The following is a 13,520-nucleotide window of genomic DNA, read 5'->3' on the forward strand; positions in this document are numbered from 1 at the left end:
TATATTATATTATTTTGACTCACGCGTAGAAACTGTGTCCTATCGAGTAATCGAATTTTAGAAATAAAAACAAATCGAAAATGTATAGAATATAAAGCATGTTTAATATCTAACACGGACCATTTATTTGATATTAAACAAATGAAGTAAAGGACGAACAACATGCATTATTGTTTTGTGCACGTTCGTATTGACGTTCAAATTGTTTGTAATATTTATTGCTATCCATAAAATACACAATACAATACGTTATACTATAGTTTGAAATTAACAAAATCATACAAAAACAATAATAATTAAACAGTTATGGAATAGCAGAGGATAACCCTTTAAGCTGGGAAGCTTGTTATGGAATAGCAGAGGATAACCCTTTAAGATGGGAAGCTTGTTATGGAATAGCAGAGGATAACCCTTTAAGCTGGGAAGCTTGTTATGGAATAGCAGAGGATAACCCTTTAAGATGGGAAGCTTGTTATGGAATAGCAGAGGATAACCCTTTAAGCTGGGAAGCTTGTTATGGAATAGCAGAGGATAACCCTTTAAGCTGGGAAGCTTGTTATGGAATAGCAGAGGACAACCCTTTAAGCTGGGAAGCTTGTTATGGAATAGCAGAGGATAACCCTTTAAGCTGGGAAGCTTGTTATGGAATAGCAGAGGATAACCCTTTAAGCTGGGAAGCTTGTTATGGAATAGCAGAGGATAACCCTTTAAGCTGGGAAGCTTGTTATGGAATAGCAGAGGATAACCCTTTAAGCTGGGAAGCTTGTTATGGAATAGCAGAGGATAACCCTTTAAGCTGGGAAGCTTGTTATGGAATAGCAGAGGACAACCCTTTAAGCTGGGAAGCTTGTTATGGAATAGCAGAGGATAACCCTTTAAGCTGGGAAGCTTGTTATGGAATAGCAGAGGACAACCCTTTAAGCTGGGAAGCTTGTTATGGAATAGCAGAGGATAACCCTTTAAGATGGGAAGCTTGTTTCAGAAGGGGTCCTCGACAATTATTAAACATCTAAACATTTTTAAAAAAAATAGAAAGATATAATTTAGTTATATACTACAATTTACATTACTTTAATTATTAGATGAAATAACAATAGAGTATTTTATTTTATTTATTTTACAAATGAATATACAGTACCCTTATTATTAGTTCGAAAAAATTATTTATATTACAAAATAGTTTACCAAAATACTAAGTCATTTTATATTATTACTTATTAAAAAAATATAAATTGTAATTTTAATATAGTTAACATTTTCAATATAGTTAAAATGAGAAGTATATCAGAATACATTTGTCAGCATTATTAGTTTTACTAGAATATAAAGGCCTTGATTTTAGAATAAAAGGCATAAAGAACTCATATCTGAATGCTTCTACAACTTGGAAATAATATGAAATAAAGAATAAACTGCTTACCTTTAATTCATAAAGAAATAATATAAATTGCTTCAATCAATAGGTTACAATAGCTTTCTAATGCATACTACTGTATAATTCACAATATACATTTACGAAATTCTTCTAAATAATGCGTATAATAATGCCTGTAGAGACTTCACATCCCAGAAGCAGCTTTATTTCCTCCTGTGTGCGATAATACATTCAGCTTGTTTTCTAGTGCGAGTGTACACAAACCAATGTAATTAACTTAATTGAACCAGCCACAGAATGGTATAGCCAATATGTTTAGTTAATTACATAATATGTATACCTGTTAATTTTAATTACAAGATAGAGGTTTTCTTTCAAAACTATTTAAATTAATGCATACTTTATTAAAATGACATTGACGACAATATCTAAATCTAATCTACTTATTTGCGCTAGATTATGTAATCTAACAAATGTATTGTTTGGTTTTCTTGGTTACAATCCAATTATAATGGCATCATCAAATAATATTTTAGTATAACTTTTAATAACACGAGGCATGAATTGCAATGTGTAGGCATGAAAATCAATCTTTATTCACGCAATTTTTCTTTTTTTTTTCTTCGTTTTAAAATTAAAAAAGCTTTTTTCTTATTAATATTAGTGGTTATGAGACACATTTCATCAAAATGATAACACCATTACATTACCAATAATGACACACAATTGCAATTTGATTAATTTAAATTGTTACATTCATTATTTTTTACTTCAAAATATGTGTATCAAGATAAATATTCGTTAATTATTTTGATAATAAAAAACCTTAAAAAATCTTTTTTATTTATAAATTTAAGTTGTTTCCATTCTTTGATAGTTCGTCTGATTGCACGAACGCGAAATTCCTTTGCGACTGCGCAATAGGTTTGATATCCAAAGTTTATTTTGTTAGGTCAATAGGAGGCGGTGTTCATATACTCTGCTATTCCGAAGATGTGTAAACGCTGTTTGACATGTGCTGCATTTTGAATTTCTTCCATGCTGATTTAACCTACGAAACAACCAATTCAATTGCTATAATTAGCATAAAATATTGGTTCATATTAAAAATGTTCACGTCATCATGACGTAAACAACGGATCTATTTTATTGAATAAGTACAGTTGAAGGATCCCAACTAAAAGGAAACCTTGTCTCACTTCTTAACTAATAAGTAATTATCCAGCGTACTGTTTTAAAATATGAGAAGTGTGTATAGGTATGGCCTACACAGTAATTTGCTTTAACCTCTCTCACCTCTTTGCTTAGAAAACACTGAGTACACCAGATCAAAAATCCTTGAAAAGATGACGAAAAAACAAACAAGTATTGTAACACGATGCTGTTGTTAAAAAGTAGAAAAATACCGAAGATCCAGGTTAACCCAACTGCTGGCGTCAGAAGAAGGATCCTATACAACAGTGTTCTAAAATTAAATAAACATGGTGTTGAAAAAGTAAAAAGTTCAGTCTATCAATCTCTTATGTCGTTGTAGTTTTTCAGGAAAAGGTGTAACTCGCGCTCCCTTAGTTTATTGTGAGCTTTAAATAAAGGACGAATCATCGTACTTAGCAAGACACAGTCAACTTCATTTCACAGATTACCTTATACGGAACTCTCATAATCATCATATAAATAATTGTTTTCTCAGAGGAGAGGACAGAACGAACTTAATAATAGTTAACCTTAACAAAAGAAACAATCGAATTTGTTTTGGATCAAAACAGCCTTTTTCCTGGATTACTTAGCTATAAAAAAAGAGTAGTGAATTGTTACCTTATCTGCTGCAGTTTACTTCTCTCATCATCGTTCTGAATACTTTTTGATTTAGTGTACGCAACATACCCTACAACACTCAGTTGAACGGTTACAACCTGAAAGCCAAGTTAACCAGTGTAAATGTAATACCTACTAGTCAAATTGTAGGTCTAGACATTTTCCAAATCTTTCCAATAAATCAAAACGAAAGACAGTTAGTCAACAATTTTTAAAATAGTATTTACCAATATTGTGAAAATAACTGGACCGATGAATGTCCACGTCACGCCATTGGCAGTGTTCAGCCAACAACTTAAAACAAAAAAAGGAAAATAGTTTAAAATAAACATCCCACACAACACAAACATGTACCCTTACCAACTATATTCTATCGCCAAATATAAACATTATCTATCTTGAACTATTGTTACATTAATCAATATTGTAAATATGTAAAGTTGTTCATGTCGATTCCTCGGCTTGAAGCTCCAATGTGGTGAAGTAAGACGTTTGCAAAGTCTTATGGTCTTTTTATTGAGATTACAATTAACGCTTTGAGAGGTCATGCTTAGCTAAAGTTTTAATACCTTTCAGATGCGTAGTGTTTACCACCAATAGAAACGGTAATTATAACCAACAGCAGAGGAAATGCCCATCCAAATATTCTGAAAAATACAAATCTTCTTTCTGGATCCCAAAACGCATGTTGAATGCACATGTACATATCTGTAGACAAAATTGCCATCCACGAAAACGCCACCAACAGGGAGTAATGCAGACATGCTGCGATCAAAGAACAGACGACCTGCGATGCAAGTGATTTGATAATTAATAGAGATGTTGTAGTTTATTTGTGGTTTATTATAGTTAAATTACGTTTTAAACAGTTCATAATAAATCGTAACGTAAAGTATTGGTTGTTTCTTGCTCTTTACGGATTATAATTCTGATTATCTATCCGAATTCAGTAATATAGGCCTATACAGAAAACTAGGAATGTCAATTTTTAAGTTCGTAACCAGCCAAGCAACTCTCCTCCATTCCCCTCCAAAATACAATACAAATCCTCAGTTTTCTGATGTACAGTAACCGTAACTACTTACCCTGTTTGTTACGTTTAATGACAGAAAAGAAAAACAAAAGTTTGTACACAGCAACGAGATAACCAAATGCCTTAACATCCTATACCGTCTGGATTTCCTAAGGTCACTAAAAAAATTAAAGTAAATTTACAACATTTCAAAATAGAAAATTATCATGTTTTGTTGACGTTTTTGGAAAATTCCAAGAAAAATCTGAAAATTTTCCGGGTTCTATTCAACACCAGCTTAACTTTTATACGTTTATCTCTATTTTATATTTAAAAAAAATGTTTCTCCAACCTGAGAAAACATATGATACACATTGTGAATATAAGAAACCCATTGGATATTGTCAACCCTGCATACGATAGTACTTCCATACCAACGGCAGCATCTTCGTCTGTTTTTGAAGTATCCTGAAAATGAACATTTCAATTAGTCTATCCATAGAGGTATACAATAAGCTTGAACGAACAGTGTGTATGGTAAAATACTGCGTACTTTAAAATATGGATAAGAAGCATTACAAAAAACAGAATGATTGTGATTTGGATGTGTATCAACAACTTATACAATTACCAAGAACAAACATTCTGCTTTTCTATACAGTCATTTAGTTGTCAAAAAGGTAACTTAAGGCTCCCAACAACTATTTTTGTAGTCGTGCTTGCGGTTTACACCCAGTTTTATGTTCGTATAGTATAGGCTCTCACTACCGACACAACATTCAATCACTTGGATTAGTTTAATCTGGCAGGGAGAAGAGTCTTCCCTTGATCAGGTGATCAATTTAATCGGTAGTGAAAACCTACTAAAAACAAAACAACCTTATGAGATGAGGAACGAAGGCATACCTCTTTAGTTTGCATAAGAATTGCAAACGTTGTCAGGTGGTTACATTGACATACTATTGGTTTAGTCTTAACATCTTCTGATAAAGTTTCACAACCTTCTTTTGACCAAGTGCTTAAACAAACAAGTAGAGTAATACTTTTATTATTAAAAATTGTAAGTAGCAACTTGGTGTGAACACGCTCCTAAATGTAGATATACTTGCATACGCATGACACTTACATAGGACTTGCGGATTCATCAATAAAAGAACAGATTGGTTCCCTGTTTGTAAGTTCTGTTTCCTCAGTTAGCTAAACAAAACACAGTTTCATTAATCAGCACGGAATACAGTAATCACCATTGATTCTTCTTTGTTGTTTTCATTTGTTTTACTTGGTAAAATTATTGCAAAGACACAAAATAGTCCACAATTTGAAATACAGACTATGAACATTGATGATGATTGGTCTCTCTGCATTTTGCCAACTATTATTTCGACATGTCGCTTCTTATTTTGATCATTGGGGCCCTCGACAATACAATACAATACAAACAGTACAAAATACATTATCATAAACAAATAATTATAAAAAAACTACTATATTTATATTAAAATTGTGATAAAATTTCTAGATTTCATAAAATTTAATAAGTAATGTTTTTAACACATCACTTAATATATAATTATTTTATTTACAATGTTAGGCATATAGTTGATCTATGTTTAATTGAACAAATCATTCATTACCTTCAATGTGGGGAAAACAAGTTTTATATTTGCATTTCTTGTATCATTTCGTCCATTAACATAAACTGTTACAGATACAAGATCACTCACAACCTCCGAATTCGTAAGATCGCTACTAAATCTGAAACAAATTAAAACACAAATACTTTGACAAAGGAGGTAATTGTCCTGTGTTTATTTGAAAAGTTCTGTTTCTTTCGAAAGGGTGTGGGTGATAATTTTTGAAATAAAGCTAGATATTACCAAAACCCCTAGTTTTCCTTACTCAATTATTACTGTCTTATTACGAATACTTACGGTATTGACAAATTTACAGATATCTTGGCTGCAATTACTCCAATTGTTTCTTTAAATAATAAATAAAACTACAATTAGTCAAACCACGGACCTATTCAATCATGTAAAACGTATTACTGAACTGAGTTCTAGTTAGGGCCTCTATGGCAACAATTCTCACATTCTCTTAAAAGCGCTTCGTATTTGTAAATTTTTACTTTTACTGCCTATAATAGCATGGCTGTTTTATTCTATGGTTATTCCAATCAAATAAGTACTCTAAACTAAACAGTGTTTAACCTTTGATACAATAACTTACCTTCCATATCTTTGTCCGATTCGAGAGCAAATTCGATTGCATTTGCTTCTCTTGTTATAGGAGTCAAATCAATCGTTGGGTTTGATGACTTAATGAGTACACCTGCTAATAATGTATTAAAACAAAATATTTTATAATTTTTTTTAACAACTGAGGTACTACTTCCGTCGAATCCATTGATCCTGCAGGAGTGGATACTGAATTTGCTTGTTGTGCATTTACCTTAGATGTTTCTATCTTTAAAATGTATATAAGTAACATGCCTAATGTTGAAAATGTCATAGATGTTAAGTTTGGTTCCCACTAGAACGTAACGCAAGGACGTAAACGCAACGCAAGCATGTTAACCAATGACAAGCGACAGTTCGAATAATCCATCGCTTGTGATTGGTCAATTCACTTGCGTTGCGTTACGTCCTTGTGTTGTGTATACTATTCCTAAAATGTATAATTAATTATTACCTGCTTTGTCATCCATCGTAAAATATTTCGATTCTCCGTCTGCTAGTTGATCCAATTCAGGATATTGCTCAGAAGTGATGTTATTAACGAGGGCAATGACATCATTTGAAATAGCGGTATCTGGTCGTTTAAGGGGGAAAATAATTTGATAAGTATGTATGTTTAGATGTTCTGTAGTTAAAAAAAAAATTGTTGTAGAGAAATGGATTTTCTAAAATAATGACAATGAATAATAGAGATGAAAGCAAGTTGTTATTAATAATAAATTTAGCACTTTATTAAAACCAAAAGTTCCGCGAAGAAGGCATCGATAGGACCCTTTAACCGGCACCATAAGGAATGAAGGTCAATTATCTCGTATCTGAGTATCAAGTAAGTAAACAGAATGTCCTGACATTACTACAGAAAGTCGTCTTTGTGTTAGATATTCATTCGCTTGCCCAAACAATACCCCTAAACTGAATCATACCTTGTGGATCGTCATTAGAACATCTGACACTAGCTGTTTCGGTGGCCGTGCAACCACCACGTCTGCCCACTCCGTTATGTAAACAATCAGTAAGTGCTGCCTCGGAACCAACACAATCCATCGAACTAACTATTGATATTCCTTCTCCGTGATACGAACCCGTGTAGACTTCTATGACAGACGAGTAACCTAGCTGTCGACAAGCAACTGTCCCATCATCAATGTCCCATTCGTCATCACAAACCGCTTCCCATGCTCCGTTTTTGTCTTCTATCTCCACTCGACCTTCGTTGGGAGATGCTCCGTTTACTAGTCGAATATCTAGAAAAGTAACTTTAATCTGTAAATAAATCTTAATTTTTATTTGATTATATATATATATTGGTATTTTGATATTATACTAATTGCTTCACTTACTAATACATAGCATTATAAAATGTTCTGTGAAAAAAACAAAAAAAAACCAGATTTGATAATTATGAAATTGAATAAAAGTGTATCAATTTGATATTTTCTATATTATTTTTATCAGTGAGGCTAGTAATTACCTGTTAATGGTATCTATGAATATTTGTGTATGAAATTGAATAATTGTATCAATTCGATATTTGTTTATCAGAAGGCCAATAATTGACTGTTTAATGGTATGATGATATATTAACCAACAAAAGGAACACTTGTTGGTGGATGTTATAATAAAAGTAGTCTAGTTAATCAGGCCTCAATAAATATAAGTACACCCTGATGATTAATTTGGAGTTTTATACAGTACATTTATGTATAATATTGGCAATACCTAGTGCTGTATTCATACACTGAACTGAAACTCTTCGAACACGCGGTGTATAACAATCATCCGATACATTTCCAAATTTTCCAACACCATTTGTACATTCACTCAAAGCATTTTCATACCCATTACAATCGACGTTATCTGCAACCATGATACTACTACCAAGTCTGGCGTATCTGTCGAAATTATAACAGGATCTATAGTTTAAATACCGACATACGACTGAACAAGCCTTGAAGTTCCATCCATGTGAGCAGATTGTACCATAGGAACCATTGAAGTAGAGTTCAACAGTGCCTTCATGAGGTCCACTTCCGTCCACAAGGATGAGTTCTGAATGAGCAAAATAAGAGCATGGTTAATACTATAAACTAGAAATAGTGCAAGCGAGTCCTGCAAGCAGATCTATGGACATACACTGTCCTCAAACAGCTATTTAAATAATACATATACTTAATTAGGTGATCATTTAGAATAAAATGATCACCTATTGTTATTGTATCAAATCTTTATTGTTATTATTGTTTCTGGGCACTATTTTGTGTAACAAATATCTAAAAAAGTTTAATGTCAATGATTACCAAAATTTCACAATGTCTTTCAAATACTTTAACTTAGTCCTAATAAGCTTTTCAGCGTGATCACTCATCCGTGACGTCATTTATACGCCATTTTGTGAAATCACATTATCAATCATATCTCCATAATTCATTATCACATATTAATGAAATTTATTACACGTAAACTTCAGGTCAAGGGTAAAAATATTAGCAAGTAAAAACGCACGCGCACGTAGGGTCATGCGCGTAAAATCGCGCGTTCAAAATTTAAAAAGCTCAAAATTAAGTTTTAATCAATTTAGAGCATGAATTAGGCCATTTGCGTGTTTCAAAAAATTACTGCGCAAAAATGCGTTTTTGAGCGCGCGATTCTTAAAAAGCGTAAAAATACGATTTTTTTGTAGAAATCGCATTCTACTCACCATCCTTAGTACATTCACCGAATTTGAGTTCGTTCCGACTTAAAATAACGCTATACGAGCATGTTAAAAATGACAAAATGCGCACATTAATTTCACAAAAGTTCTGAAAATAGTGAAAAATATGTCTTTTTTAAAATGAAAATAACTCTTCAGAATGGACGATGACCCTTAAATTTTTTAACTTATTCGGGAAGCCATTGAGTTGTAGATATAAATGTATATACACATTAGACGTACAAAATGGTATTACGTCATCACATGGCCACTTGAATTAAAAAATTAGGTTTTTTTCTCTTTTGTCATAGATTATCACATTCAACTGAGCGCATCTCGGTTATTTTGCGCCCGATTTTCGCTCAATTTTTTGTATATGATTGCTCATTTAATTATCTTTCTCATAAGTTGTCAACATTTTTATTTCGATGACGTCATCACGCGTAAAAATTTGAATAACCTAGGTCGTGTAATTTTAGCTACACCATACATTTGAATATCTAATAGCTCTTCAGAATTAAAGGTGACCTTGAAGATTATAACTTATTATGAAAGCTGTTGAAATGTAGATATGAATTCATATAAAAATTAAGCCTATCGGATGTTGTGATGTTATCATATGGCCAGTTGAAGTTAAAACGTAGTTTTTATATTTCTTTAGTCGAAGTTATACAAATTTCAATGAGCGCGCATTGCGCTTCTACGTATCAAATTCTCTTCCAATCCTTATATTTATTTGCTCAATTCATTATCTTTCGAAATTGTCATCTTCGAGTTTATTTTGATAATTCCATCATACCAACAAATTTGAACATGATGTGGGTCCAGTAATTTCACCTATGCTACACTGTATATAGATATACAGTATATACTGTACATAATAGGTACAACTCAGCACTATAAGTGTATATGCATCATGTCATAGGATGGCGTACATCAGCTTTTTACGATCGTATGTTAACGTACGTGCATGTTTAAAAAATGTTAATTTCATTAAAATGATAAAAATGATCACCTATAATTCGTCAAAGTGACGAATTAAATTCTAGTTGTACCTTGTGGTTCGGCGGTTACTAAAAAGAACCCAGTTTGACAGTCTGCAAGAACAATACGTTAAACTGAATAGAATGTTTCTACTTAAGTTAGTTGAATATGAATGTTTCTTTGTGCGAGTATTAAATACTATTTTGACAGTAATATCAGGCAGATCTCTCGCGTTGTATAATTCTCCATCATATTTTGTTCAAAATTCACCTAGAGAGTACCAGAATTTGATTAAGCTCTGTCTATACTATCAAACTAGCTTGACAAAAAACGTGTGATATGCCCAAATATGGTAGTGATATAACATCATCATGTCTATATATGGGCAAATTATATTTTTCGTGATATAAAATTTGATAGTGTAGACAGGGCTTTAGGATCTCGAGAACACGATCGACCAAACAACCTCTAAACTGGTTACGAATAGACAAAGTTGAATTATGAATTATTCTCGGTAGCTGTTTTGCGATCAAGACAGCGAAATCTCCAGAAATTCACTCTTCCCTAATACGATTGGAGTTTTTATAAATAATTAAATTAACTGGTGATAAAGATTTTGTTATTTATATTACCTGAACGAAATGTTGTAAAGACCAAAACAATCTTGAGCCAAATGTCAAGGAAGTACATACTAGAACATAAAATAAACGACACCACTCATTATTATACATTGTTTAAACATGCTAAAACCATTTTTGATGTTAAAGTTTGGAACCAATTTCTCTACGAAACATCTAATGTATGTTTTGAACACTTGTGCACTTGATGTTTTCTTGTATAGGTATTTTTGTTGGTTTCAGTAAACTGAGCGAGTTAAATCGAATTCTTTTAATACTTTATAGCACTTTAATTTTACCATATCTTTCTTATGGTAATATTGCATGGGGAGTCTTTATCAATAAATTCGAAACATTACGTCCTTGGCTAAGTACCGAAACGTCAAAATATGACTACCTATTTAGACTCCAGAAACGCGCATTGCGAATCTACGCAGGCGTTTCTTTTCAATCTCATACCAAAAGTCTTTTTCATAATTTTCGAATTCTTAATATATGATTTGAATAAACTCCAAATAGCTGCCTTTATGTACAGATTACACAAGCAAACACTGCCTTCACATCAAAACAATTTATTAATTTCTACTTCTTCTGTTTACAATTATTCAACTAGATTTTCTGCCAACAATTTATATTCAATATCACCCTGCAATTCCCATCTTAGACTACATTCCATTTTTTATGCTGGCCCCAAATTATGGCAAATTATTTCCAATTTAAACTTAGATAAAACATTAGCAAATACCTTTAAGCGTGCGTTTAAACTGTCTCTGATCTCGATATATGGTGAGTAAATACCACTCTACTTATTTATTATTTACTATATATCATACAATATATATGAAACATGGAATAATTTCTTTTTTTGTATACTGCCTTACTTATTTATTTATTTATTTACTTATTTATTCAATGCCTTTATGTTTATTGTAATTATTATTATTGTCTAAGGTTGCTTATTATCTTAAAGATCTATGCTTCGCACAGATCTTAATATATGCATCTTCCATGTACTAGGTTGTAGTAGTTGTGTAGTATGTGGAAAATAAATTGAAATTGAAATTGAAATCACTCCGGAGAGACGCCTCTCATTCACACAAAGCACCCTGTTACAAAGTTCCAAATAAATTATCACATTATTTAATATCAAACAAGGCATACTAGTCCTAGTAGGTAATATCTCATTTACATTCAGTAGAAAAGCAGGTCTAAAAACAATGTTTTGCTAATATTTGAGGATAGCAAGGAGTAAACTTACCTGCGCTGCTAGTGTTACTCTGTACTCTCTCTCCAGCTTCTGGAACATAAACCATCCAGCAAATAAATGCCAAAACTTTTTATTATTATTATTATTATTGTAATCTACCATCATCCTCAATTTATTAATGAAATTATCAAAAATGTATTGTACTAAGAAATAACCTTGAAAAGCTCTCTTCTTTAATACTGAAATTTGTCAGAATCGTATTAAATGCTAAGCTGGTCGCACTTTCTAATTTATACAAGACAACAAAATATAGGCCTATACAAAGGAATACATCATCAATGCATGAAATGCACATAAGTTGCATACGCCTTTTTCTTATTTGATGAAACTTAAGTTGCATAATAATAACATTATATCGATTTCACAATTGTATCTAATATACCTAATCAATCATTATTGACGCACATTTCTCACTATCTAATTAATCTGCGCGATACAATTTTCATCAAGGAAAATAATGTCATTATGTGTAAATAACGCAACATGTGTGCAATTGCCTTGCGGTGGTATTTTAGTTATCTAAATAAGTACGGTAATTACTATACTACTTACTACTATACCTAAAATTAAAGATGTAATATTGTCGCAATTAAAACATTTCACATAGTTATTCAGTTTAACGATTTAATGATTGGAAAACAAAAAACAATATTTACCTGATAAACGTGAAAGGGAAAATAGTACATGGGTTAAATTTAACTGTTAATGTTGTCTTTTTTATAGAATTTTTGCTTAATTTTTTTTCTTCAAAAGTGAATAAGTTTATTAGGTGGTGGTGGGGTGGCGGATACATCTTTGATCTTAATTATAAGAGTGAATCACGATCATTTAATTTATTTAACATTCATTATCAGAAGCTGTCTGTCTGTCCTCCTTGGTCAGTTGATAAGCGAAGAATAGGAGAAAAAGTATTTTTTGTTTTCCAATCATTAAATCGTTAAACTGAATAATTATGTGAAATGTTTTAATTGCGACAATATTACATCTTTAATTTTAGGTATAGTAGTAAGTAGTATAGTAATGACCGTATATATTTAGATAACTAAAATTCATATATCTTAAAATACGGTAGCAATACAAGTATTATCTATAAATAAATGCAAATTACTAGTTTCGTTCATCCTTTTAACATGCAAAATGGAGTGTTTGCTATTCAACATAGCTATGTTGTGGTTCCGTAGTTAAGGAGCGTCAGCTAATCAGAAAGCTCAATCGAAGTAGAATAATTAACTTATTGTTACATCATGAACTATTTAAAAAATACATTATAAATTAATATCTTCAAAATATATGAATAAAATGTAGTAACTAAACGTTGATGTACAGTGATAGACAGTGTAAAGCTCTGTCTACACTATAAAACTTTAAGCGACAAAAAAAGTGTGATGTGCCCATTAATATGGTAGTGATATGTCCGAATGTGGTAGTGATATGACATTACCATGTCCATATACATATATACCAGCCACTGATACTGATACTGATACCCAACCTTTTATATATATAAACACATCAGGCAAA

The 13,520-nt window shown here is 31.8% G+C and overlaps 1 protein-coding gene across 1 annotated transcript; it reads right to left on the bottom strand.

Moving 5' to 3' along the window:
* Window positions 1–2,170: 2,170 nt before the first annotated feature.
* Window positions 2,171–3,947, bottom strand: LOC144849116 (adhesion G-protein coupled receptor D1-like). Its single transcript, XM_078706117.1, has 5 exons — window positions 3,760–3,947; window positions 3,418–3,484; window positions 3,191–3,288; window positions 2,672–2,840; window positions 2,171–2,426 (listed from the first exon to the last, which is right to left on the bottom strand). The coding sequence occupies exons 1-5, from the start codon at window positions 3,915–3,917 to the stop codon at window positions 2,358–2,360; spliced, it is 561 nt and encodes a 186-aa protein (XP_078562243.1). The 5' UTR covers window positions 3,918–3,947; the 3' UTR covers window positions 2,171–2,357.
* Window positions 3,948–13,520: the final 9,573 nt, after the last annotated feature.

The sequence above is a fragment of the Antedon bifida genome, chromosome 7 (genome assembly GCF_963402885.1).
Source record: "Antedon bifida chromosome 7, ecAntBifi1.1, whole genome shotgun sequence".
In the NCBI taxonomy this organism is placed as follows: Eukaryota; Metazoa; Echinodermata; class Crinoidea; order Comatulida; family Antedonidae; genus Antedon; species Antedon bifida.